We start from the raw sequence: 26518 nt of genomic DNA, 5'->3' as shown, positions 1-26518 counted from the left end.
TGTCGCCTTTTATTTTTTATTTTTTTTTCAATAACCTAAGGTAAGGGTAACTACAGAAAGCCAGCATGCATATATGTATATATATATATACATAATCTACAATACAAAGTCATAGAAAGTAAAAGTACAAATAATGGCATAAATTCACATAAATAGAAAATAAGAAAAAATAAATACTCGGTATTATAGATTCCCCCATGCTTCGTTTTCGAGTTGAATAAATAAGTCCATTTTGTACTGTTCAAATATGATCTTTTCACATCTTTTCTTGATGATGGTGGAGTTTTCCCCATCAGCATATTGGATATGAACATACCCAATCAATCCTGTTCTTTTGTGATGAGCTTCGGATTCGTCATTATGTGAGTGACTATGAGAATGAGAGTGTGAATGTCCTCCTCCGCCACCCCCACGTTCATCTTTCCAAACTTTGATTTTATTGATATTCAAAACACCAGGAGTTTCATACAAGTCATTGAGTAAATCCTTGATGAGAGCTTCGGAGTTACTGTAACGAGCTAGAAACTTTTCCTTTTGATTCAATATCAACAATAAGTTCATAAAAGAATTCTTGATCAATGGTATGGATGAGGCCAAAATCAAGATGATAATAAACAACGAGGAAACAGGGTCCAAGACTTTAAAAGTAGGGAAGAATTTAAGCAAAATGGTAGAAACAATGACACCAAATGACCCCAATGTATCGGCTAGAATATGCAAGAAGATACCATGATCATTTTCATTAGAGGAATTGGAACCAAAAGACTCGTCATCACTAAGATGAGTCAACTTCTGTAAATATGGATCATCTTGGTCATAGGCACAAGCTACATTCCCGTCGTGTGAGTGTTGGTGGTCATCTTTTTTTTTATCACCCCCGCCAAATAGACCTTTTAAAGAATGTGAATGGCCATGCCCGCTACCTTCATCTTCATCTTCACCATGATTAAAAGCAAAAATACCAACTAAGTTCACCACCAACCCTAATATACTGACCACGAGCAATTCATTGATATTCTTCAAAGGAACTGGATTGAGAATTCTGTCGATGGATTGGAAAAAAATGTCTTGCACAATGGAAATTAATAAAATACCATTGACAAACGCAGCTAATGTCTCGATCCTTGCCAATCCAAATGGATATTTAGTAAATATGGCGCTGGACAAAACGTTTGATCTTGATTGTTGGGCAGTATCTAATGATGTGCTGTGATCTTCAGAATGTGAATGCAAATGTGATTGTGAAGAGTGATCATCATGAGAATGGGAGTTGCCGTGAGAATGGGAGTTGCAGGCTGTGTCAGTTTCTCTCACGTCGTAGAATATTGAGGTTATATTTTTAGAGATTAATTTAGCAAACAATCCGATAGCCAAGGATGAACAATCTAACAACATGTGCAAAGAATCGGAAAACAATCCCAATGATTTGGATCTAAACGAATAAACCATTTGAACAAACATGAAGGTGAAATTCAACACTAAGAATCTAAAAATACTCTTCGTTTCTTTGCTTTGGTATAGTTGTGTAATAAACGACCATATTGAATTCAAAGGCATTTTCAGTCTATGGTCATCATCCGAGGAATCATTCAAGAATGGGAATAAATATGAGATCAAATTGTTTAATGGATTTTGTGAGCCAGTCTCTTCTTCATGATGAGTGCAAGTATCACTAAGGTTTTGATGAGAATGGGGGTGTCCATGGGAGTGACAAGATTCCTTTTCATGGGTGGTGTCGTTGTGGTTGGATGAATGTGAGTGCCCATGGTCATTGTGGGAATGGGAGTGTTGAGTCGATGCATCATATTTTTGGGAATCATATTGATCATGGCCATGTGAATAATTATGATTGTGAGTATGTTCATGGCTATAGGTTTCGTCATGTTCACCACGATCGTGTGCATGATTATGAGAATGGTCGTGTTCATCACGATCGTGTGCATGATTATGAGAATGGTCGTGTTCATGTTCATGTGAATGGCCGTGTTCATGAGAATGGTCGTGCTCATGTGAATCATCGTGGCTGTGAGCATGTTCATGTGAATGGTCGTGTTCATGTGAATCATCGTTGCCGTGAGCATGTTCATGCGAATCACCATTACTGTGAGTATGCTCATGAGAATGGTCATTTGAAGCAGAGCCGGCACCAAAGGAGAAGTTTCTGGCGTAATCAAAATCACTGTCATTACCGTAATCAGGAAGCCTTCTTGAGTGACCTCTCGTTTTCCCATAAAAAAGCTCGTTTGGAGTCACTGGGGATTGATTGGTATCCATGTTGATATCAGGAACTGTCAAGATGTTGTTCACGACCGGCGTGTCATCTTCAGTTTTGCTGATGTACGAATTGAATAAAATATTAGCTGGCAAGCTGCTGGAATGGAGATGGTTGTTATTATTATCTTTTGATTCTCTGTCCGAGAAAGGGTTAACTGCATTCAGAACTGGCGAAACCTCATCTATTTCTTCGATTGGACTGATCATGCTCCTGAAGCCTTCCTCAAAGTTGGTTTGCAACTGAGGTATAGCTGTCTTCTTTTTCTTTGTAGGAGACATGGCTCATGGGTAATATTCTGTTGAGAGTCGTTACTGAAGTTGCTTATCAACCTTGCTGGTTTGTCGTTTTTAACGAAAAATTTACAAGGGAGCACCGTTGAGTTGCTGGACGCACGCGTGCTGTCAGGGTTCGCCACGGTGACGTGTGTGAAAATGTATGAGAGCATTTTCTTTTCATTCCTCCATTGAGAATAGTGAGGGTGTATGTGTCACGTGATTATGAAACGATTGATCACGAGTGCTTTCACGTGTATTTCTTTGTGAAAGCAGGGTAAGGAAGATGCGAATAGGTTCTGAATATCCTTGTGGCAGTATCCGTAAACGACGAGTAGCAGTTACCAATAGCTTAATGATGATAAATAATAATCGATGTTCGATTGTTCTAATAAGAATTACGTATGAAGTAAAGAGTAAGATAAAATTAGCTGAATAATATTTGTAAAGAAAGGTGCGAAGTGGTCGAGTTATGGTACTGTGATTATGAGCACTTCTGTTTTAATAAGTAGCCAAAAGTGGGCTAGTAAATCGATTTGGTTCTCAAAGCTGCTACAGTTAGAAACCTAGCTGTTGATTGGGTGCTATCTACATTCAACAATGGAAGCGAATTAGTCAACTAGTGAAGAGGATCAAAGCTACTGGTCTAACGGAACCTTGGAAAGTATTGATGAGGCTGAATCTTCACCTTTACCAGAGAGAATCCCCAACTCAAAGACGTTGCAAAATAGTTGGGTTACAATTGATTCTAACTCTGATGCTCCCAGAGTTGTCTGCAACTACAAAAGATGCCTTACTAGTTGGCTTCTTAATCACTCAGATAGATTAATCAGAGAACATTTTAAAAGTGCTCACGGTGTCAAAGACACGACCAAAAGATTTAATATACATGCAAGAGTTCCAGGGATTGCCGACTTCTACACTGGAAAACCTGCTCCTGAGGAGCTCAAGTCCGTGTCTAGCTGGACACCGGCAACAAAAGATATTATGGTCATGTTTTGTATGGGGAATTATGCTTACAGCTCCATAAATTTTCCTGGATATCAGAGAATTTTGGATAATGAGATAACAAATGTGCCATCATTGAAGGAAAAGATTCTGCAACTCGATTTAGCAATATTCAAAAGGCTTAAAAATATTTTCAAGAGGAAAGGAGCCGTATCCTTATGCTTTGATGTATACAAGTCTATATCAAGTGGAGATCTTAATCTTGCAATTTTAGCTGTTTTCCAGAGAGGTGATTTCCTTACTCCTGATGAGAGCACGGCTGTTGACGAGAAAATTTACGTCATTTTGGATCTTGTATTGATTGAAAATGAGTCGGTACAAGGTATCAAGGAGACGATAGAGAGTGTATTGGTCAAATATGGGATTCAAGAAAAGGTTATATCCTATACCTGTGATAATCTTGTAACCAATGAGGCAGTTATTAGGGAACTAGGCTCGACTTCAATACCATGTATTTTACACAGTATTAACTTATTTGTCAATTGTATCTTGACAAACCTTGTGGCGGTGGATCGAAATCAACTGACAAAGAGCAGGTATTTGATAAATAAAGAGATGATACAGACAGAGATTGATCTTTACACGAAGTTGAGAACTATAAGTTGCAAGATAAATGGATATGGTAAATACAAGGCTGTAATTAGGGCAATAGTTGGAAGCGTTCCACCTTTGCCAGTGGCTACTAGATGGTCATCCAGATACAGGACCTTTGAGTGGTATCTGAAGTACATAGAGATGTTACTTGATTCAAAGATTCCGGAGATTACTAATCTTTTTTAAGGCATCAGTAAACTGGATGTGGAAAAGCTCAAAGCTGATACTTGCTTACTAGGATATTGCTTCAAGTATATGACCTCTCTCCAAAGCAGTCTGTATGATGATTTAAGCGGTTTGTTAATGGCCTTGACTTCCTTTTACCGCCTATACCTTGAAATTTCCAGATTTTTCATCAAGGGGTCCAAAGGTTTAAGTTCTTTCCACAATATGTATATGAATGATAAACCCCCATATACCTTTAAAGAGATAGCTGAACAGCTCGTCTCATTTTTTGAGAAAGGGGCTGATACATTGAACTTTGAAAAGGTATCAGAGCTTCAACCAAAATGCAGTCCGGGGGTCATATTGTCATTCTTCTCATCTATTCCAGTGTTCATGAAATACCTCGTAAAATATTTTAAGCAACCTGCAGTCCAATTACATATTATCATAGATGAGAGGTTCGCCTTTTGGATGCCTTTTTTTGTCGAGAATGAAAGTGTGAAGATAGATAAAGTAAAATTGGATGCTTACATTAGGAAATTACATGTGATGTTTCAATCTGACTTCAGTAACGACCCCGGGAAAATGGATTCGGAGGAGGGGTTTGATATCATATCAACTGCAGTAAATGCACCTGTGATATCTATTGCGCTCGACTCGGCAATAAAGACATTACACTTAATACTTGATGGTAAAGATACGGTGAGGCATTACCAATTCAGTTTTCAATATTTAGAGAAAATGGAGAAATTTTCCAACGAATATGTTAACGTTTCTAATAGCAAACTTGAATCGAGTTTTTCAGCCGTACGTGATGTTGTCGGAATTCGCAGGCTGAGTTTGGAACAAAATAAAATGATAACCTATTTGAGGATAAAATCTTACTTAACTGCCACTAATGGTGACAATGTTTTCATTTTAACCAAAAAGGATGGCAACGAATCATTTCAATCAACTCTTCCTTTGCTGTTCTTGAGTAGTTCCACTTCCAGCAACATAAGTGAGTGCCTCGGGACTACAACGCAAATCCTTGACTCGAACAGACCTCAAGAACAAGCAGAAACAGAAATTTATGGACCAGAAATTGAAAATATTTTGAATGGCATTGAAGCCTCTGATAATGTGATTTTGTTTGGAGAGGAACAGGATGATTGTGGTTATCCTTAAGGCTGCTTTGTAGCTTAATGATCTTTTAAAAATTTTTTTTTCATTCTGCATTATTTTTTCTTTTCGTTCACTAAAGCGGATATTATTTTCTCTAGATAGTGTATCATAGATATAATACATTTATGTAATAATTATTCGGCACAAAATGTAATAGATTTAAGAACTTTTGAAGGGTTAAGACGTATTTTAGTATGTGTCTGGTGTGACATATATATCCCCACTATAAAAACGTATTATACAAGTATGTTTTAAAAATTCGAAAACTTTTCCTTCATTTTTCGAGCCCTGATTCTCAATGTATATATTATATAGATAGTAAGGTTAAATTTATATCCACTCACTTCCTTTTATATAAATTACATTCCCGTAAATCTCTGTTTTCAACGAGCAATGGTGTTCAAAATTGGTGGCTATCATTATGATCTCTCCACGTGATCATTTTCAGCCTCTTGGGGACTTTGTAACAGAAAAAAGAGCATAACCATTCGACGACACTATATCCTTTCTGACTGCTAGCCATAGAGCCCTTTGGTCTGTTTTTTATTTATCACTTTTCTTGGCGAACCCAATTATCCATAACAATCATGTCACAGGTATCTGTCGACCACTTCCTTCAGCTCTTGTCCGCAAAGAATACTGGCCTTATCTTTAATAATAATTATAAGGAAGACCCATCTAAAATAACCGAAGCACCAATTAGTTTCACCAAAAACATTCCAAAGACTACATTATTTGCAGTGGGTGCCTCTAAACCAGAAACTTTCACTTTGAAATTCAAGTCTATTAAACCTCCATATAAATTTTCTACTGAATTCACCAGTGATTCCACAAATACCATTTACCAGATCAAGGAACAATTAATTGCCAAGATCAAAACCCAAGATGAAAAACTCAGTGGGTTAGTTACATCTCAATTAAAATTTATGGTGAAATCAAAGGTTCCAAATGACTCTGTTCAATTGAAGGATATTGATGGTGTCAAAAATGCCGAAATATCTTTTATGGTTATGGTTGGTAAGGCGCCAGTTAAGCCAGAAGAACCTAGCACTGTTGTTCCTATTACATCATCTACATCTACTCCATTAAATCAACAATCAGCAGGCTTGGAATTGACTGAAAAATCATGGAGTAATATATATAAAGTTCTTGCTGAAGAATTGGGCGAGCAAAACGCACAGCTTGCTGTCGAAAAATTGAAAAAGGGATGGAATTCTATATAAGTTTATTGGCTTTTAATCCCGTTCATCCGATCTTTGATAAATTCATTACCAATTACGTTTTCAAGAAATTGTAGATATCTAAGACTCGCAATTTACTTCCTCTAAAAACTCTTTCACAAAACATTGCAATCTTTCATGTCTTTTGATCCCCATTTCTTTACCTTTGTCGGTCTTCAAACTGTCTTTTAATTTGAACAACTTTTCGTAGAAATGATTCAATGAGTTGTTTTTAGATTTACTCGCCAAGACTTTACCATCCTGCAAAATTTCCGTTTGGGCATTATAAGATTCTTTGGTGAGATTCAAATCTGGATCAACAGATAAATCATAAAGCTTGGAGTGACGACTACCCCCGTAGGAAAAGCATCTGGCGATACCGATGTTTCCCATAGCATCGAGACGGTCTGCATCGCTGACAAAATCGTGCAACTGTAATTTCAGCTCGACAGTTTCAGGATGGTTTTCCTTGTCTTTTTCACTCTTCAAGGATTTTCTCCAACTGATTAACGATACCTCATTTTTGATATGCTGTTTGGTTGCCTCATCAACCAAAGGAGTCAAAATCTCATCAAGGATCTTTTCTTGATCAAATCCAAATTTGAAATCACCGACATCATGTAACAAAGCTATTAGTTCCACCATTTGCAATTCTTCTTCTAGGTATCCATTAGAACAGGTATCCCTGTAGAGTCTGAGTGCTAGCTGTCTCACTCTCTTAACATGATCCCAATCATGAGCAGAATCCAAATGCTCACAATGCTCCTTTACGATGCTTTCAATTTTTTGGACTATGTTGCTATACTTCTCAGCGTCAATTGGTGCCATGACTGCTTATTTTATCTTTGAGTAGTTTTGATTTTCAGTAAATCAGCATATAATAATAATAATAGATTTTTTCGAATTTTTTTTTTTTTTTTTTTTTACATCATTTTTTAGGTGTGGCAGATTATAAATGCTTTCTCGCACTTGCTTTGTGATACGCGTCCGGCTTATTGTATTGTTGGCTATTTGAAGACCAGTTTCTTAGAAATCTTTACGTTTACTAGTAGCCTTAGCCTAGTAATAAGTAGGCTGGGGTGTTGGATGGATATGTGTATGTCAATTGATTAATGATGTCAAAGTACGTCAAAATTTCTGAAAGATGAGTCGGTTCTGTGATAGACGCACATCGCTCTAATCCATGTTTGTTTTTTTGTTTTTTTGTTGTTGTTTTTTTCAGTTGCTCTGATCACAGTATATAACTTTTGTTATCTATAGCAAATATGATCAAGTACCTCAAAGGCGATGTCCTTAAGATCTCCCCTTTTCCTAGTGTGATTCTTCACTCCTGCAACTGTCAAGGCAGGTGGGGAGGTGGTGTTGCAAGAGCCATTGCCCTAGAGTTTGCGTCTGCTGAGGAGATCCATAAGAAGTATTGTAGCAACTATCAAAGCGATCCCAGGAAATTGTTGGGGCTTTCACAGGTTATTTCCACCTCCAGAGGTGATGAAGGTAATAGAGCGGTATCTTTAACTCCTTCTGTTGAAACAAAGTTCATTTTATGTTTATTCACTTCGAATATCGGCGGGTCAAAAGCGGATCGCCCAAGTAGCATTTTGCAAAATACTGAGAAGGCGTTGAAGAATCTAGAGGCAAAGTTGTTTTGCGATGAAGCAGATCTACATACCCTAACAGACGATAGGGAGGAGCTACAAGCAATCTTGAAACTTAGGTCAACTTTTGATTTAAACAAGGATCGTCTTGTTTCCCAAGGTCCTGAAGGCGATCGTCCTGACTCATCCAAGTTGGACATTTACCTACCATTGATCAACTCCGGAATCTTTCACACTCCATGGGATGACACTGAGCATATATTGAAGAGAAATCAAAAGTATTTCAATTATAATGTAGTGGTGTTGTGAGGCTGTCTCAAGAAAACTGACATCAATATTTCCAATTTTTTGGTTATGGTTGTAATACAAATAATCAAATTAAAATTCTTAAATTAATGCTAAACAGGAAACTATCTTAAACTATATATTACAATATCCAAATACCCAATTTTTCTCGTCCTAAAGTAAGAAAAGTTATTAGAAGCGCCGCCACAAAATGGCCAAAAAAGAAAACCCAATTATGAAAAAGTAAGAAAGAAAGAAAGAAAGAAAAAAAGAAAGAAAGAAAGAAGGAAGGAAAAATTGTTTCAACAATCATTAAGAGCTATGTTCGCTTGAATCATCACTAATCAGCACATCATGTTCTTGATGCTCCTCAATTTCATCATCGTAATAAGCAAAAGCGTCATCATTTGATTCACCCCCCGTTGTCTCATCATCACCTTGAATTTGAAATTTCGCCCTGGAATAAACAAAGGTGGGGCCATTGTTAGCATCCGATACTTGTGGACTATCGTTGTTATCAGCGTCATAGTTTTGTGCATAAGTGGAATCCCTCTCAACATTGGTATAGATCAGTAGCGCTTCACTGCTCTCAGTATCATTATTTGCATCTTCACCTCCAAATCTTCTGCTGGTGAAGTTTTTATTTGGCGATTTTTTATCCTTGCTATTCACAGAAACTGATCTCGGTACCGCTAATCCATACGCAATAATTTGATCCGTAAGGTAGGCCAATGTGACAGTAGTTTTTCTTATAAAATTTGGGACAGTTGTAGCAATAAATTCTTGAGTTTTTGATTTCAGTGCACTAATAAATTCATAATATTCTGTTTTGATGCCATTTCCATGGCCTCCATTTTCATTATCAAATGACCCAGCATCACCATCATAGGAATCATAGTCAGAATCAATAAGTCCATCTTCTTCAGGAATGAATAAAGATATTCTATCCACCTTGTTTGTGGTGCTTAGTTCGTCTTCATAGAAAGGTCTTCCTAGAATACCTTTGCTCTGTTTCATTTTTTCAGAAGCATGAACTCGATTAATCCATTCCCAGACAATTACCGTAGACACCACATATCCAGCAGCATTAAAAACTTCAGATAACTCTGCAACCCAAACATTGGCAACATCAGCAATGAAAAAGGCAAATTGGACATTTGTCGATAAGATGCTGACAATTGATATAAGAATCAAGTTTTTCCTTTTAATAAACTCCAACTTGATAAAACAATAAATACACACCAACACCGAATACATCACATTCATGGCGATTCTTAACAAGTAAATGAACGCCGGCATAATACTCAAATCATCATCCAAATCCGCATTGTTTGACATATAATGAAATGTAGAAATTGCCCAAATGACTTGGGAGATTATTGATAGTGAAACTCCCATGACAAATGTAAACCGCTTCTCTTTCTGTCGCGAAAATAATCTCATAATAATTTGAACTTGACATAACTGTAAAATGAATACCGAAAATAAATCGATAACATTAAAACTCACATTCGACTGAATATCATTCAACAAATTTTCTCCTGATGCTTTCCCTAACAGTATATTGGCCGCCAAAAACTTCATGGAGCTGCTCAAGATATTGATTAAATTGATGGAGCTGAGTAGTGACCCTAGAATCAAAAAGATGCTTGGCTTTTGTGTGTTGGTGAAAACTATGACAGTCAATATACACGAAACAACCGTTGCTGCCGTTATGGAATATATGGTTGGATAAATGCTATACATGAACTCTCCCTCTCGCTTGTTATTAATAAAGCTTGCCCAATCTTCTGACACTATGGGTAACGGGTCGAGTCCTAGCCACTTGTTGGCTGAATAAACAGGTTTATTGCCATAGCACCCAGGCATATACTGCATGTAACTGATATATTCGTATGTGGCTATACCATCTTTTCGAAGCTGTGAAGGATCGTTATTAGTGGGCACCAATAGACCATCAAGATTGATATTGTTACAAGAAATATAATCAAAATCGGTTACCGGAGTTCTCCAGATCGTATTTCGTTTCATACCTCCTCTTAATAAGCTTTTATTATTGAAAGGGCTATCTTAAAGAGTATTTATTTCTTATATTTCAAGGGTTTCGGGGTCAAATTTTTTGACATAAATTTTGAATTTTTACAGACACTGCGCTCCGTAACCCCGCTGCGGAAAGATTTTACAATGTGCGAGTTCATTAAACATCTCGAAAAGATGCTAAATTCTATGGTATTACCGGCTTGGGAATTTCAAAATCAAGCTAGAAAAGTTAGTATAGCCATCTCCGATAAAGGGGAGAAAGAAAAAAAGCGACACTTACACAAATGTATCCTGATCTTCTGGGACTTATAATCCTTATATCTTTCGTCTTGAGTTGATTATTATTCAAATCCTCGATAAATGCCTCTAAACGATCCAAACAAGCTTTTGATGGGCTTCTTATGATCCTTTCCCATGTCCAGATTGTCATAAAATTCAATATGTTATTGATTATATTCAACACAGTCAAAGGATCGAATGCGTTTTTCATGAACTCATTGACTCTCTCCACAATCTCTTTAAACTCTTCCACCGTCAAGTATTGTGACAAGGGAGAGACTGACGAATATCCAAACAATTGTCCTTGATAAATACCTTTTGGAATAAAACTATTAACGTTGGTTAGTTGATCTGTCGAATGTTTTGGATCAATCAAGGCTGCAGGTTCAAATCCTGGAATCGTCGTGGAAAATTGAGGATACGTATTAGCAATTACTTTATTGAAGATCCTAGGTATTCGTACAATTCTCGTACTTCTATATTGTTTGGATTGGAATTCCACATATGGATTCGGAAAGTGAGTAATCGTTAATGGGTGGCTGTGCTGAGCGTAAACACCAGTTTCTAAACATTCATACTTCTGTACAGAGTACTCGTGGTAATTGAAGAATAGGAGTTCATCTTCTAATGACGAGGGCGATGACGATGGGTCGTAATGGTTGTTCCCGGTCCCGGTTGGAAGTTCCAAATTGTCACCCATTTCATTCATGTTCAAATTCTTTGGTTCACCAAAAATGGTTGACCCTGAAAAGGGGCTAGTGTTATTGTTCTTCTCTTCGGTGACGTTGGAACCATTTCCATATCCAATAGTTTCCTTGGATACTTGTCCCGGCTTATGGAACGTTATAAACTCGGAACTTCCTCGATCTTCATGAAGCGCTTGCAGAGGCTGCTGATTCTTTTCTACTGGAGATAAATCGTTCATGTGTTATTTTGATTGTTTGCTCGTATTAGTTTTTTGTTTTTTTTATGTGATTTTTCTTTGGATAATAAGTGTAATAAAGTAGAGGATTGTTCAATGGATTTTTGCTCTGGTTTCAGGCTTGTTACAAGTTATTTGCCAGAAATTGCGTCTAAACGCTCATAACTTGCACGGGGTGCGATACCTCTCTTACTGTCTGTCTAAAGATCTTCGAGATAATCAATCACATTTGATCTTGAGAAAAGATGTCATATTTGCATCAGCATTATAGGAATATGCATCTCAGTTTGAATTTGCGATAACTCTGTCTTCATCGGGCGGGTGGGGAAGTGCTCCCTTTTGGACGTGTATACCAATGCTATTTTAATCAGAGCCATTATTGAACCTACAATTAATCTGAAACAATAAATAAATAAAAAGGTAGTTAATTAAAAAAAAAAATCTATAGGATCTAAGAATTGAAATTAAGTTTAAACACCACTTTTTAAGAAAAGAACTGAAATTTTAAAGGGGTGTATCGGAAGCGAATTGAAGCAAAGGAAATTGAATGTATCTTATAAATATTGCACAGTAAGAAATGAAATAAAGTGTGGTTCAGTGGGCTTATAATAGCAACACCGAGACAGCAATAATCAAACCTCCTATGCTGAAAGACATGGCTCTACCAACCGAGTTATCGAAGATACTGATAGAAGTTCCGTTAGAAGCGGAAATGGAGTTTGATACCAAAATGGCCCCACTAGAACTTTCAGATTCATAAGTAGTTGAGGCATATGCGGCCAATGTAGAAGAGACTGTCCAACTTTCAGTTCCAGAGCTAGTATAGGCATAGGCATCCAAAGTAGAAGAGCCACTAACAACTGCAGCTTCAGTTTCTGATAATGGGATGTAGGAGTGGTAACTAGATCCACTAGAGGTAACAACTTCCACACCGGTAGTGACTTCGGTAGTATAAACTGATCCAGCAGAGGTTGAAGTGACTTTAATAACGGTAGATCTGGTAGCAGTCTTAACAATTAATTTACTAGCAATAGTTTTATAAAGAGTTGTGGTTGAATCATCAGTAGCTGTGACGGCTTTTTCTTCGGCACTGGTGATAACAGATGCAGCCTTCGTAGAAGCAGTGGCATCAACAGTGGCAGAAGCTTTTTCGCTTGTGACAAAAACACTGGTGGTCGTAGTAGCAACAGCAGAAGTATATGATGATGAAGTTTTCGCAATCAAAGTGGTTTTTTCAGATTCTGAAGCAGTAGTCTTAGTAAGAGGACAATAAGTGGTATAGATAGTTTTCACATCATCAATAGTATCCGTCACCACAGTAACACCGGTAGTAAAGGAAGAAGTTGCACAAGCGTTATTGGAGCAAGAAGTAATAGTAACAAGAGTAACAGAGTTATCAGTCACATAAACGACATCGGTGGATGATGGAACAGTAGTACTATTTTTTCCTGTACTAGTAACCATTGCAGTAGAGCTTTTAGTGGAATTAGATACCGAGTAACTAGAAGCAGAAACTCTCTTAGAGCTAGCAGCAGATGATTCAGCAGAGCCTGTGGTAGTAGTGGTTGCTTTAGAAGAACTGGCTGAAGAAACTGAAACTTCGCTAGTAGAGGTGATTTTCTTAGTGGTACAAACATTACCAGAGCAACTGGAGGTAGTCAAGATAATTGTAGTTAAGGACTTTGTGGTAGAAGGGGTTTCGGTCTTGGAACTAGAAGAAGAGGTATTTGAATTGTGGCTAGTGGATATTGTACTTGAAATATCAGAGGTCTTTGAATTGGTGGAAGTAGTGGAAGTCTTTGAAGTAGTGGAAGAACTGGTACTAGATGTCTTCGAAGAAGTGGAGGAACTAGTACTAGAGGAAGTAGCAGTATTAGAGGTCTTCGAGGTTGGAGAAGTTGAAGTAGACACTCCTTTCTCGTTTTTAGAGGTGGAAACGGCAACAGAAGTAGAAGATGAGCTGTTACTAGTTGAGGTAGTTGAAGTGGAAGACTTGGTGCTTGTGGTAGAGGATGAGCTCTTGGTAGTCGAAGCAGTCGAGGTGGAAGACTTGCTGCTTGTGGAGGAAGTCTTACTACTTGAAGTAGTAGCATCCATATACTTAGAATATTCTGAATTATTGAAAGTACAGGCCATAGTTACCCAAGATGTGGATTTACCTGCCCAAGATGTCACAGTGACAGTTTTGTGAACCGTGACTGCATCAACTAAAGCGACAGCCAATGCCAAATAATAAAGAGAAAGTAGCTTCATGTTTCCAAAAGATTTTGACTTCGAATATTCAAATTGGTGAGAAGAATAATATTAAAAATAAACAAAATGCAGCCAACAAAAAGAAAGTTGCAGGAAAATCACTTGGTTAAATAAAAGAAAGAATAAGCGATTATGTGAAAGCTCCTTGTGGAACAAAAAAAAATAAGATATCTGAGCCAAAGAGTCAAATTTTTAAGATCCTCTATCGAATATATAAATATTCGACAACATGATATTGTTGGAGCTTATCAGGTATCCATTCATTTTCAATGAGTGTTTTACCGTTCTTTCTGATACTGCATCGTGCAGCAATTTTGCAGCACCCATCAATCAGGCTGATTTGGAGTATCAAATATTGCCCAAGAAAAGAGTCTTTACATATGACTGATAAATGGGTATGAAAACTCAAAACAGGAGCTAAGGCAAAGAAGATACTATAATTGCTTTGATTAGTATTTTTGTTCCAAGTGGTTCCCTGCTGAGGATTTTCTGTATATTAGTGATTTGATGCACCCACCCACATACGGCATGCAAGCAACCTACCCACTTAACACCTTCAGATGAACGAAATATTCTTCGCCAGCGGTGATAAATGTCAGTTTTGTGTATTGGCCTCACGTACTACAGTTAGTTACCAGGGAGAATATGTATGATGAGTATTGATCAGTGTGGGCTATTCACGCATGAAAGTGCCTGTCTGCCTTCCTTCCTATTCGAGCGATTTCGATAGAGTATAAAATCTCATATTTTTTGTACCCTATGGCTTTTGCCCAGTCGGGAAGGAGCCTGAACTACCGTATGTCGTAATAAATCACATATAGGGGTGCAGCACATCAAGCGTCACATCCCATCCCATCCAACCCATATATATATATAATATATTTCCTGCTGGACCAATACACTCTAAAAAAGATCGATATTTCAAGTTATTCTCATCATAAGTTTTGTGATTATCAGTCTGGCAGCTTTTATAAGTCTCAAGTTTTCGGAACAATTGAGACACATCGATATCTCTAATTATTAAAAAAAAAAAAAAAACCATCAGTATTCAATAATAGTACCGAGATCAAAGGACAGACGAATCAAAGTTTTAGCTGAAGCTTGCAAATACTGTTCGTATTTCTTTTATATTCTCAGCTAGCGATGAGACTTGGAAAAGCTCTCATATATATATATATATATATATATCCACAGTGTCAAATTATTAGCTGTATATCATCTAACTAACCAATATCTAAAAATTTCATCTAACCAGCCGTAAACCACTGATAAATCCAATTTTCAAGGCTTGGAAATAATTTGTGGAAATAAATAGTGGCTCATTAACATGATGAGTGTTATATCTAATTGCTACAAAAGCAAAATGTGGAACCCATGAAACTATAAAACGCGATCATCTACTTCGAATTTTCTTTCTTTAGACAAAATTCTAGTTACTTGAATTGTAAGATCCCATATTGAAGATATATTGGTCTTTCTGTAAGCATCAATGAGAAGTTGAAAAAAATCAACTCTCGTCAGTTTGGCGTAATTGCCCTGTTTGACGCGCGTGTTTGTGTAATATTATATATAAACCTATATACAGGTTGAAACAATAGAACGTGAAATATTGTCTTCAATATGCTAAAATGAATGGTTTGGACAAAGCCACTTAACTTCATTAACCTAAAAAAAGAAAAAAAACATTCATTATTCAAAGGATTGAAACCAAAGACGAAGCAAAAAGGAACGAAGAAAGAGTTAAAGGCTTACGAAATAAGTACAAAAAATATGTAGTAATAATATTGTAACAAAGGTATTCAATATAATCTGTATTTAAAATCATATTGGATGAATATTTAAAAAAGTATCTTCTTTGTAATATCAATGGACTCTAATTATGATCTGGCATGCTAGAAACCAATATGAACAATTCGCTACGTGAATTGGTGTTGACGCGACTACGATATCAGCTATCCACCTAACACAAAGATATCTAATATAAACGATTTCATTGAAACTAAATCATCGCTTTAAATATATATATATAAATGAAGAAAACCTGGTCACACAAATTTTCAAAGATCCAACTTAGTCTACTTATTTCGACCAAAAGAGTCCAGAATATATCTTATCACCCACACAAAAAAAAATAATTAAATCATATATATAGTATATCTCACATATTTAATTTCATTACTATAAATTTCATTATATACGAAGATCTCTGTTTGAAATAATTTTTGAAGAAAAAATTTCAAGTTCTAAAACTCACAACATATTCATTGATTTTCTGAAACTCTTCTGTTTGGGACCCTTTTCAAAACGTCCGGAAGAATTGTAGCATCAACAGCGGTGAGCATACTATCAAAAAGTTCATCCACACTTTTAATGGTAGAAGCAACGGATTCAGGTGTGGCAGCCCTAATCCTCACAATAGTTGGCGCCAAAAAGTTTCCAGCTGGTTCAATAACAGCACCTAAAATTTTGTAATTTTCCAAATGACTAATAAACTTGGATTCGATTCTGCTGCCACTAACAATATCATCATTCTGAAAAGATTCCTCTGAAATAAAAGTTGCAGCAGTTTCAACGGGCGTGTCAACGACTGGAGCGTCAACAGAAGACATTTCTGAAGGGCTCTGCGCTGGTGGGCTGTCGGTTGTAGTTCTGTGGGTTCGTTAGTTAACCAACCCATTCATTAAAGAAAAAAACGCTCAAGTTACTCACTCCCCAATGGTTCTTCTGATTGGCATTTGTGATAAAGTATGACCGAATAGAGGTTATAAAGTTTGTACTGGAGTAAGGTGTTTAATATTTTACTTCTTTCCCCTTCTTTTATTGACTATGAATATCACCTAGTATCTAGTAGAAAGAAAGGAAGAAACAGGAAAAGAAAGAAAAAATTTGAGATAGAAATAATTTAATTATAAATATGCATTTTCCAATATTGTATTTCCATGTTCGTGGTTTTTGTGACATTTCATGCAAAACTATCAGCATATTTTTTAATGCAAATTACAAAAAGAGAACATCAAAAAGGGAGGAAAAGTTCTTCAAAAAATACAGTCACACGAAAATTGCAAAATATTAATAATTTTTTAAAAGACTTTAACATCCTTCCAAAGAAAATTTAATTTTCCAAGATTCATAAGGCAGCCAGTTAACTTTTTAGTTAACTGTTGATTTGGCTCATTTGTGACGCGACGATGATATTTAAAATAAATATATTTACGCGTATACGCGAAAAACACACGACCTTCACGTGGTGATTGTTTGAAAGGCTCACCATGAATAATAACATGAGGCTCTCCGATTGAAAACAATTTTTTCAATTTCTTTTTTACGAAGCTTTCCATAACACAGATACAGAAAGTATGGATACGGCAGAATATTGGAAAAGGAGACACAGATGTGACCAGTTACTATAAGCAGGGTGAAAGTTTTTTTTTTGCATCCAAGGCAACCATAGGCGCATTCCACAGGTCGCAAGGCGATGTCTTCTTGGGCGCATTTATTATGAGGCGAGCTGCTCAATTTATCAAGGGACAAGAACTATTTTTATTCCTGTTAATGAGAGTATAGGCCCTGTATGGGGTCAAAAATGGATATATGGATAACTGCCAAAGTCAAGAAGTCTCTAAGTTACATGTTTAGCAAAATCCTAGCTGCATATAGCCATTCGATGGATGCAATGGCTATCCATATGTAACCCCTGGATATACTAATGCTTTACTATATAAATCAGACTTTTCGCTTTTATAACTCAGAAATCATTTTGACAGAACTAATAAATATTAATATTCAACCTGCATTTTCCAGAATTGAAAAGTCATTTTATATACTGCTCTAAATTTCATCAATTCATAATGAAGTTATCCACTGCAACTGCCTTCTTATCTGCTTCCTCGACTGCTATGGCTATTGGAAACTACACCAACAGTACGAGTTACGTTTACGTTTCTGATATCGATACTACTGTTATCACAATTACCAACTGTGGTACTCTTACTTGTTCCGAAACACCTGTTACCACCGGTCTCACCGTCATCACTGAAACCAAAGAATTTATCACTACCGAATATACTACCTACTGTCCATTAACTGCTGCTACCGTCGTTCCTGCTCCAACTCTTACTCCAACTCCGGTGCCATCAAAAGCTTCAACTCAGGCCCCACCAGTTACTACAGAAGTATCAACTCCAGCAAAACCAGCACCATCTTCATCCAGCTTCACTAGTGTTGTCTCTAACAGCACTTCCAAATCTTACTCCTCTATTCTTGTCGGTGAGGGATCTAAGAGCTTCATTCATGTATCTTCTGCCTTAGCTTTGGTGGCCCTTTTCATGCTTTGATTGTGATTTTGCATTTTTTTTTTCTGTTCTCTTTCAATTCCAAAAAAGTTATTTGTATTCATCACTCTATCTCTATTTCATTATATTATAGGGGATTTTAAACTTTCAACTCGTTTTATTTCTTTTATTCATAGTTTATTAATACACTTCTAATGTCATCTTCATGTGGGATCATGTGTACATACGCACGAATGTTGTGACACAAAGCGCAGGAAATTTGTGGTTTTCAAGATTTGGGGTGATGACAGAGAAGAGGATGACTTTATCGTCACCATGAATTCTTATCCACCAGACAGTTAACAAGTGGTATAATGTCTGGCTTAGAGCGTGAGTTTTTCTTGTTGAATTTTCACGTCACTATATTGCTAGGAGAAAGTGCCTTTATCTCCTTCCGAAAATTTTCTTCTCGATTTCTTTCTATTTGCTTTGGGAGGCAAAATAACTAACAGTGTACTAGAATCATTATTTCAACTTAAAGTAAGTTTCCTTCGATATTTTTTTTTTAATATGTGTCTATATAAAACTTGGGAAATCAAATATTAACCAAAATACAGTTCACAGCTAAGCTGTTGAATAGACAAGCTCAAAAGGCTGGCAAAGAAGAACAAAAGGAAAAGGCTAAAATAAAAAAAGCTATGCAACAGGGCAATAATGATATTGCTCAGATATATGCCCAAAACGCGATTCGCAAGCAGAATGAGCGATTGAACTTACTTCGGTTAGCTTCAAGAATTGATGCGGTTTCTTCAAGAGTCCAGACAGCAGTGACCATGAGACAAGTCTCTGGTAACATGACCAATGTGATTAAAGGAATGGACAAGGCTTTACAAAGCATGAATTTGGAGAAAATTTCCCTAGTAATGGAGAAGTTTGAAACCCAATTTGAAGATTTAGACGCCACTACCAACTACTACGAGACAGCCACCAATAACGCTACTGCTTTGAGTACTCCTCAAGAAGATGTTGATTTGCTAATGAGTCAAGTAGCTGATGAAGCTGGCTTGGAATTACAACAAAACTTGAAGGATACCTCTAAGATTGAAAATCCTGAAATCAAACAGCTGCAAAAAGTGGATGAGGCCAAAGAGGACAGATTAGCCGAAAGATTGAGGGCTTTACGTTCATAATTCATGAGGACTATAGCTCAGTTTAGATTTTTTCAGTGTACCTGTGTGTTTTATTAGTATCATGCCAGCAAGAAAGGCTTTTGGCTCCTAGAGAATTATTATGTCGATTACTTTATGTTCCTGTGTTTGAAATATATTAATATTGATTATATTCGCGTGTAAGAAGGGTGGTATATGTATATTCATTAGATTGTATCAAGTAATATCACGACGATCAGATTGTTGAACTTTCCAAGTTGTTTTATATTCACTCCGGAATAGATAAAACTATGCTCGATGCTTGGAAATCGCGAAATTCGTGTGATCTTTGTTTGACTCAATTTATGCCCGATAGTGAAAGCCATTATTTACCTTTCACATTTTCACGAGGAGAATTTTGTTTAGTAAGTTTATCAAGATGATTACTATTCAGTAGTCACAGTTCATGCTCTCTTGCTTTGCTCTCTACAATTAAGAGCATAAAATAAATATAACAAGAAAATCAAATCAAAAATCAAATTGTATATTAACGAGTCACAGAGGTTCTAAATAACATGCAAGCCAGGCATTTTATGCCGGTCTTTCTAATAGGTGAGTAAAATACTATAGCTTTCTCACAGCCTCACACTCCTTGCTTTAAGAATTAATCACATCACACAACAAGAAGACAAAAAAAAAATCATTAAAGTATGTGTAAGGAGTGTAATAACCAGAGGCTGTCTGATCTTAAATTATAAATTATTACAAGTCTTTTCATTTTTTTTTTTCTTGACTCAATTAAATAGTAAACAACGAGAAAGTGTAGTTAATGATGGATGGTAAGCCATGTTGGCTTGTTTCACATATCTATCTTTGCCAATTTGTTGAACCTATGCAATCAAATGTTAACAAACAAGAAAAAAATGAATAACAAAAAATAAAAAAATCAATTGGACCAAGGTTGAAGTAAAAAATTTTCCTGCTTTTCTATTTAAATGACCAAGTAATAAATGATAGAACGCTGAGAATCTGTAGGCATGGTAAATTATCTTAAAAGCATACTGAGTCCTGCTACTGATAGTTTTGAAACCACCAAAAGAATGGATAATTAGAATTTTACAATGCCTTGAAAAGACTAATTTTACAATCATGAGCATTGCGCTAAAAATTAAAAGGTTAAGAAAAATTAAAAGCCATTAATTTTTCCTAAAAAGTATACTGTGAGCTAATTATTTAGCCGGATAAAATGGTTTCATTCAAAAGCTGCGATGCGAGCCATTTGAAACGTGGGAAAAAAAAACCTACGCTTTTTTTTCAATTTTGCGAGGTGCGTCTCATAAGTACAGATGGTACTCATCCCCCAGATAGGACAATACTTCTTGTTTTCAATGAAAGAGGGATGATTTATTTAAATTAGAAGAGCCAATGGTGACACAGCAGAGGTTTTCCAGTTATATATATGTAACTAATAAAAACAATAATATCTCTTCACAATCAATGCTTTGGCTTTTACGCGACTTTCTTTATTTATTAATGCAAGAAACCTCGTGTCATCAAATCAGAAGTCCTGGAAATACTATTTATGAGAAGCTAATTAGTTTCATTATCCATGGATAGCAAAATTTAGAGTTGTTTCAAAATCCTTTTCTGTTCTTTTTTCTCCCAAAAAATCTCCAGCAGTACACTAGTGTCACATCCTCATGCAGCATCTCAGTCCTGGCTAATGGGCATGTCAAATATACGTCATGCCATAAGCTACGTACAATGAATGAATGGTAGATATATATTAGTATTCCGTATTCATATATAATTTGAAAAGATGACACATTATAACTCAAGGAAACATACTCTCTCTAGAGGTTTTATTTTCTTTCCATCTTCACAGACATTTATTCAAGCTGGCCTTCAAAGGTTGTCCACTCTTTTTAAAACCATTTTCTTTCAAGTATGATAAATTCTTTACTTATCAAGCTCCTAGTTGTGCTCTCCTTAGCTTCGGCCAATATGGCCTCGCCTATTGCTTTTCATCATTTGAAGAAAAGAGCCATTACTCAAACTGCCTATATTACTGCTGCGGAGTATGTTACAACCACCATCGAAGTCAGCGAGGGCGAGAATAAAGATGTCTCAACAACTTCTAGTGCCACTAGTACTGGTTCTATTTCATATGCTACCGCATCTGTCACTTCATCATATATATCATCGTCTGCCGCTCTGAGCACATCTACTTCTTCCAGTGCTTCTAGTTCTGCTTCCTCTTCTTCTCAAGTCAGCAACACTACAGAAAGTGGAAGTAAAGGTATCACTTATTCTCCATACACAAGTAGTGGTGGTTGTAAAGACTTGTCTACTGTGAAATCAGACTTCGCAAAACTTACTGATTTTGATGTGATCAGAATTTACGACACCGATTGTAGTCAAGTTGAAAACGTCTTGCAAGCCAAATCTGACTCCCAAAAAATCTTTGTTGGTATCTTTTATGTGAGTAGTATTGATAGTTCAGTTTCCACCATTGCTAGTGCTGTTGGTAGCTATGGAAGTTGGGATGACATCTATGCCGTCTCCGTTGGTAATGAACTCGTCAACAACAATGAGGCTAGTGTCAGTGATATCCAAAGCTATATTAGTCAAGCCAAATCAGCTCTTTCTGCCCACAATTATAATGGCAAAGTTGTTTCTGTGGATACTTTCAATGCGGTGATTGCCCACACAGAACTTTGTACCGCTGGTGACTTTATTGCTATCAATGCTCATGCATTCTTTGACTCCACTTGTTCTGCTGCAAATGCTGGAGAATGGCTTAAAAAGACTATTGAAGAGGTTGCCTCGGCTTGTAATGTGGACCTGGACCAGATTTTAATTACAGAATCTGGTTGGCCTTCTGCTGGTAATGACAACGGTGATGCCATTCCCGGCGAAGACAATCAAACGACTGCTATTTCTGCCATTAAGGAAACAGTGGGAGATCAAGTATTATTATTCACTGCCTTTAATGACTTATGGAAACAACCAGGAGCCTTTGACGTTGAGCAACATTTTGGTATTCTCTCCTAGTTTAAGCCTTCTCCTCTTCAATTCTCTTTATTTGGATGTTCTTTCTGTTTGAATTAATCATTCAATTATACAATTTTATAGAAACTTTTTTTTTTTTTTTTTTTACATATATATAAACTTACACTACTATAGATTTTCTTTCCTTCCTTTCTTTTCAAAAATAAAATTCATGTAATAATATTAGTATAAAACAATAATTCGGACACCCAGATCATGGTTGTTGTGCGTTTAGCATTTTTGATATGCTGTGCTTTTCTGTTTTAGAAAATTATCGCTAAAAAAAAAAGAGAGAGAGAGATGACAAGGGACTTGAGGCACAATATTAGTTCTGAAAATATCAATAACCACCTTCGGCATTACTTTTGAAGTCTCTCTTCTCCTTTTAACAGACTCACTCCATCCTTTTAACAGACTCACTCCATCCTTTTGATATACTTTCACTCCTTAAATATCTATGCTCATGATGCAAGTTCCAGTGGCACAGCAACCGATGGTATTATCGAATGATCAATATCAACAGATGATGTTGAGTCAACAACGCAGTGCCAATAATAGTCAGATACCATCTGCTCAACAACCCAGTACACCTCAACCACAAACCATATCCGCTGCTACAAATAGTGGTTCGACAAGCACGACAGAAGATAAGGATCAAATGACCCTCGAGATATATCGTCGGATTTTGAACTTCAATTTTGTTGGAAAATATGACCCTAAATTGAAACAGATAATCCACCAAACGCCTCATGGGGTTTTATACAAGTTCAGTGAAGCTACAGATGAATGGGAAAAGTTGGATTTCGAAGGGCCTTTAATCTTTTATGAAAGAAACATTGATGATGTGGATGCCAACGGTAATGTGATTGACAATAATCAAAGAATATTGTCATATGAAGAACTTAAGTCTAAGGACAATTATAAAAACGGGTTAATGATTGTCAATCGAAACAATCCAAAGAACATTTCTTTGGGCATTATTTCAAAGAGCACTACCACCAAATATCCTGATTTCTATCGTGGTGTTAATTATGAGATTAATACTACCAATGATTTGTTGATGCTCAAGAATTGTTTTGGAGAGGTTTACGGTATATGGATTCATGATGAAAAGGATAGAGAAGTATTTTATCAATTGATATCATATTCTATTGAGAGCTAAGAAGTAAAAATCTTTTTTTTCTTCTCTTTTCATGACGGTTGTTTTTTCTCTATAGTTTTGCTTATGTTTGTGATATTTTAATCCAAAACCTCATTTTTTTTTTTTTTCGTGTAGATCAGTGGTACGTGTCTTTCCACAAGATGGAAAAGTACTAATGATAGATACCAAGACAAACTTTAATTAGAGGATACTTCCAAAATCGATTTGCTGCGGTACCTGGATGTTAACCAGATCTTAAACCGTATTTCTGGCCCCATAAATCATGGGTGTTAACTCTACCATATGATTGATTTGATGCGTTTTGTGAGGTACGTCACGCTACTTCACTAGATATTTTGCAGAAATGTTCGAATGAAATCACGCGACACGACTATACTTCTATCCCATTTGAGCAGGTATCTGCAGGACCCACAGATTGTTTGCACAACCTCCAACATGCTTCAACCCTGAGCCACAACTCAGGACCAGGGTGACATATCATTTGTCCAAATATAAATAACGGCAAGTTCCGGGACAGTAACTCACACTACCATATGTTTCTTTTTTTCTTTTTTTCTTTTTTTTCTTTATGATTGACAGGAAGCTTCGTATTAAAGTATAAATTCCTTGAATATGGCTGCCGTTCTTGAATCTTCAGTGCTGTTCCAAAGCCCTGGTGATTCGGCGAAAGATTGCGAAATTGAGAAATTGAAATCAACTTTGAAAAATGTTACTGAAAAATACAACCACCACGTATACAACAACATTGAAAATTCCACTCTTATTAAAAAATTGAATGAGCTGTTGAAGCAAGAAAAACTTGAAGTTACGAAGTTGCAAGAAGAAAATGATCGATTCAAACAGACTATTACCAGCTTACAATCTTTAGCAAATGAATTAGCCAATGGGGTGAAGATCCTTAAAGAAAAAAAATTATCACAAGAAAAATTGGAACTTCAACACTCCGCTGATAATGCATTGTTGAAATCAGAGCACAATAAACAAATAGAATTGCTCAAGAAGAAACATGCCCAGGAAATCGAAGGTTTGAAAAGATCCAATAAAGTTTTGAAGGATTTAGTACAACAGCAACAGCATACTAATAGTCAGCCAAATAAAAGTACCATCAATACAATTCAAGAAGAGAGCAAAACTACAGCAATTACAAACGCACCAAAAGAGTTATCAAATATGAAATCTGCCAAACAAAATAAATTTAAACATCATAGAAAAAGTAGAAGTTTTGGCATTGGTGAAACCATGAACTTTAACTTCCAATTCAAGCAGCAAGGCCGCACACATAGCCCAATTTCAAGCAATTTCTTCAAAAATAATAATGTTACTTCCACCCAAAGTAACAAAATATCACCTTTGACTATCTCAACTTTCAAGAAGCCTAATAATATCAGCCCATGCTCAGATAACAGTTCTGACAATGATAGTGATTATTCATCCCTTTCTTTGAACTCCAGTAATTCTGCAAAATCTGACGCGACTTCCATGTCCGAAGCTAGCGGTGCCAATTTTAAAGGTGGTAATGATACATCCGGACCCTCTAATCTTCTGAAGCCGAGTGCCAACTTCTTCCGTGAATTCCAAAAGCCATTGTCACCACTCAAGGCCAAATTTGGCAAACAAACAAACTCCCAAGGAAATTTGAAAATAAATTCCACCGAACCTCTTAATATCTCCAGGCCTCAGATGGAAAGCCCAATTAGCGAAAGCAAGATGAACCGGTTTTTTGGAACTTCTAATATTTCGTTAGTCAACATGAGCAGACCGATAAGATCCAAAGGAGCCAAGGGAGTAATGAAAAAATCAAAGAAAACCGATTCAGACTTATTTGAAATGGTCACCAAGCCTCAAGTTAAACCAAAGCAGATTATTATCGAAAACAATGAAACTGAAGTGCCGGAATCAATGTCTATTAACCAACCGATCACAACTCCGGATTCTGAACTTTACGAGTCCGATAAGAATGATGATATCTCCATAGAGGATTTGGAAAGTTTTACTGCTGAAATTTGCGATGCCACAACAGTTGGCTATTCTTCTCTTGATCCAACATATGTTATCAGCAACTCAAAGACAAAATATGGCGGATCAATTGATGATCTTAATTCAACAAAATCTTTTGGTTCTGGGAATAACGAATTTGAGTCACCAAGGCTTATCAATAAGCCTTCTTTTGGTGGAGAATCTAGCAGCAACTCCAGCAGCAACTTTTCATCTCCCAGAAAACAAATTGCTCACAACTTCAGTAACAATGGTTCTTATAATTTCCAACAGAGCTCTTATACCATCCAAAGAAAAAATTCTAACTTTTCCGCTTCACCTCCAAATTACAATAATCAGGATGACATCTTTGGATTGTATCCTACTAGATCAAGAAATGGATCTTGCGACAACTTCACTGAATCGTTGAAGTTAACGGTTTCTAACACCAGCAACTTCGAAAGCAATATCAACAATAAAAACAAAGCATTTATGGGATTTGAAAAGCCTGTTGCTACAGGACTCTTTGGTAGAAGAAAACGGTCAAATAGCAACTCTAGCAGCTCAAATTTAAGATCATTTTTTTAGATACTTAACCACCTTTCTGTCTGGCTTGTCTAATTATTTTTTTTTGCTTTGTATTTAATTTTTACTTAATGTGTTTTTTTGCTAAATAGTCAATTGATCCACTATACCCATTAAACTTATATATATATATATATATATTTGATCTTCATTTGTTTAATTAGAATTTTATTATTATACATTTTTATTTTTTGGTTGTTTAAAATGTTGAGACAATTCACGACAAATAACGTACATTCTCTGCAGGCTTCCTTA

General features: G+C 36.4%; 15 protein-coding genes across 15 annotated transcripts; 9 read left to right on the top strand and 6 right to left on the bottom strand. All coding sequences in view use genetic code 12, as the record gives it.

Annotated features, from left to right (window-relative positions):
• Nucleotides 1-183: 183 nt before the first annotated feature.
• MSC2 (metal cation transporter MSC2) lies at nucleotides 184-2553 on the bottom strand (the record flags this gene model as incomplete). The annotated part of the gene is made up of 1 exon (XM_064995055.1): nucleotides 184-2553. One exon carries the CDS (start codon nucleotides 2551-2553, stop codon nucleotides 184-186), a length of 2370 nt encoding a protein of 789 aa, XP_064851127.1.
• Nucleotides 2554-2922: 369 nt separating this feature from the next.
• DASC09_014510 (uncharacterized protein) lies at nucleotides 2923-4335 on the top strand (the record flags this gene model as incomplete). The annotated part of the gene is made up of 2 exons (XM_064995054.1): nucleotides 2923-2949; nucleotides 3163-4335. 2 exons carry the CDS (start codon nucleotides 2923-2925, stop codon nucleotides 4333-4335), a joined length of 1200 nt encoding a protein of 399 aa, XP_064851126.1.
• Nucleotides 4336-4404: 69 nt separating this feature from the next.
• Nucleotides 4405-5481, top strand: DASC09_014500 (uncharacterized protein; the record flags this gene model as incomplete). Its single annotated transcript, XM_064995053.1, has 1 exon — nucleotides 4405-5481. The coding sequence occupies one exon, from the start codon at nucleotides 4405-4407 to the stop codon at nucleotides 5479-5481; it is 1077 nt and encodes a 358-aa protein (XP_064851125.1).
• A 584-nt stretch (nucleotides 5482-6065) lies between these two features.
• MDY2 (Mdy2p) lies at nucleotides 6066-6701 on the top strand (the record flags this gene model as incomplete). The annotated part of the gene is made up of 1 exon (XM_064995052.1): nucleotides 6066-6701. One exon carries the CDS (start codon nucleotides 6066-6068, stop codon nucleotides 6699-6701), a length of 636 nt encoding a protein of 211 aa, XP_064851124.1.
• A 78-nt stretch (nucleotides 6702-6779) lies between these two features.
• On the bottom strand, nucleotides 6780-7526 carry DASC09_014480 (HD domain-containing protein; the record flags this gene model as incomplete). The annotated part of the gene is made up of 1 exon (XM_064995051.1): nucleotides 6780-7526. One exon carries the CDS (start codon nucleotides 7524-7526, stop codon nucleotides 6780-6782), a length of 747 nt encoding a protein of 248 aa, XP_064851123.1.
• Nucleotides 7527-7963: 437 nt separating this feature from the next.
• POA1 (ADP-ribose 1''-phosphate phosphatase) lies at nucleotides 7964-8602 on the top strand (the record flags this gene model as incomplete). Its single annotated transcript, XM_064995050.1, has 1 exon — nucleotides 7964-8602. The coding sequence occupies one exon, from the start codon at nucleotides 7964-7966 to the stop codon at nucleotides 8600-8602; it is 639 nt and encodes a 212-aa protein (XP_064851122.1).
• A 288-nt stretch (nucleotides 8603-8890) lies between these two features.
• Nucleotides 8891-10609, bottom strand: RIM21 (Rim21p; the record flags this gene model as incomplete). Its single annotated transcript, XM_064995049.1, has 1 exon — nucleotides 8891-10609. The coding sequence occupies one exon, from the start codon at nucleotides 10607-10609 to the stop codon at nucleotides 8891-8893; it is 1719 nt and encodes a 572-aa protein (XP_064851121.1).
• A 193-nt stretch (nucleotides 10610-10802) lies between these two features.
• On the bottom strand, nucleotides 10803-11822 carry SHR5 (Shr5p; the record flags this gene model as incomplete). The annotated part of the gene is made up of 2 exons (XM_064995048.1): nucleotides 10803-10838; nucleotides 10899-11822. 2 exons carry the CDS (start codon nucleotides 11820-11822, stop codon nucleotides 10803-10805), a joined length of 960 nt encoding a protein of 319 aa, XP_064851120.1.
• A 600-nt stretch (nucleotides 11823-12422) lies between these two features.
• DASC09_014440 (uncharacterized protein) lies at nucleotides 12423-14072 on the bottom strand (the record flags this gene model as incomplete). Its single annotated transcript, XM_064995047.1, has 1 exon — nucleotides 12423-14072. One exon carries the CDS (start codon nucleotides 14070-14072, stop codon nucleotides 12423-12425), a length of 1650 nt encoding a protein of 549 aa, XP_064851119.1.
• Nucleotides 14073-16333: 2261 nt separating this feature from the next.
• DASC09_014430 (uncharacterized protein) lies at nucleotides 16334-16807 on the bottom strand (the record flags this gene model as incomplete). The annotated part of the gene is made up of 2 exons (XM_064995046.1): nucleotides 16334-16721; nucleotides 16782-16807. The coding sequence occupies 2 exons, from the start codon at nucleotides 16805-16807 to the stop codon at nucleotides 16334-16336; spliced, it is 414 nt and encodes a 137-aa protein (XP_064851118.1).
• Nucleotides 16808-17920: 1113 nt separating this feature from the next.
• Nucleotides 17921-18406, top strand: DASC09_014420 (uncharacterized protein; the record flags this gene model as incomplete). The annotated part of the gene is made up of 1 exon (XM_064995045.1): nucleotides 17921-18406. The coding sequence occupies one exon, from the start codon at nucleotides 17921-17923 to the stop codon at nucleotides 18404-18406; it is 486 nt and encodes a 161-aa protein (XP_064851117.1).
• A 311-nt stretch (nucleotides 18407-18717) lies between these two features.
• DID2 (Did2p) lies at nucleotides 18718-19533 on the top strand (the record flags this gene model as incomplete). Its single annotated transcript, XM_064995044.1, has 3 exons — nucleotides 18718-18733; nucleotides 18864-18883; nucleotides 18961-19533. The coding sequence occupies 3 exons, from the start codon at nucleotides 18718-18720 to the stop codon at nucleotides 19531-19533; spliced, it is 609 nt and encodes a 202-aa protein (XP_064851116.1).
• A 1905-nt stretch (nucleotides 19534-21438) lies between these two features.
• On the top strand, nucleotides 21439-22545 carry DASC09_014400 (uncharacterized protein; the record flags this gene model as incomplete). Its single annotated transcript, XM_064995043.1, has 1 exon — nucleotides 21439-22545. The coding sequence occupies one exon, from the start codon at nucleotides 21439-21441 to the stop codon at nucleotides 22543-22545; it is 1107 nt and encodes a 368-aa protein (XP_064851115.1).
• A 454-nt stretch (nucleotides 22546-22999) lies between these two features.
• DCP1 (Dcp1p) lies at nucleotides 23000-23704 on the top strand (the record flags this gene model as incomplete). The annotated part of the gene is made up of 1 exon (XM_064995042.1): nucleotides 23000-23704. The coding sequence occupies one exon, from the start codon at nucleotides 23000-23002 to the stop codon at nucleotides 23702-23704; it is 705 nt and encodes a 234-aa protein (XP_064851114.1).
• A 612-nt stretch (nucleotides 23705-24316) lies between these two features.
• Nucleotides 24317-26266, top strand: DASC09_014380 (uncharacterized protein; the record flags this gene model as incomplete). The annotated part of the gene is made up of 1 exon (XM_064995041.1): nucleotides 24317-26266. The coding sequence occupies one exon, from the start codon at nucleotides 24317-24319 to the stop codon at nucleotides 26264-26266; it is 1950 nt and encodes a 649-aa protein (XP_064851113.1).
• Between the last annotated feature and the right edge of the window lie 252 nt (nucleotides 26267-26518).

Source organism: Saccharomycopsis crataegensis, assembly GCF_037102585.1.
Source record: "Saccharomycopsis crataegensis DNA, jcf7180000000073, whole genome shotgun sequence".
Lineage (NCBI taxonomy): Eukaryota > Fungi > Ascomycota > Saccharomycetes > Ascoideales > Saccharomycopsidaceae > Saccharomycopsis > Saccharomycopsis crataegensis.
Note: the sequence above shows the minus strand (reverse complement) of the source record. Positions and strands in the feature narration are given on the sequence as shown.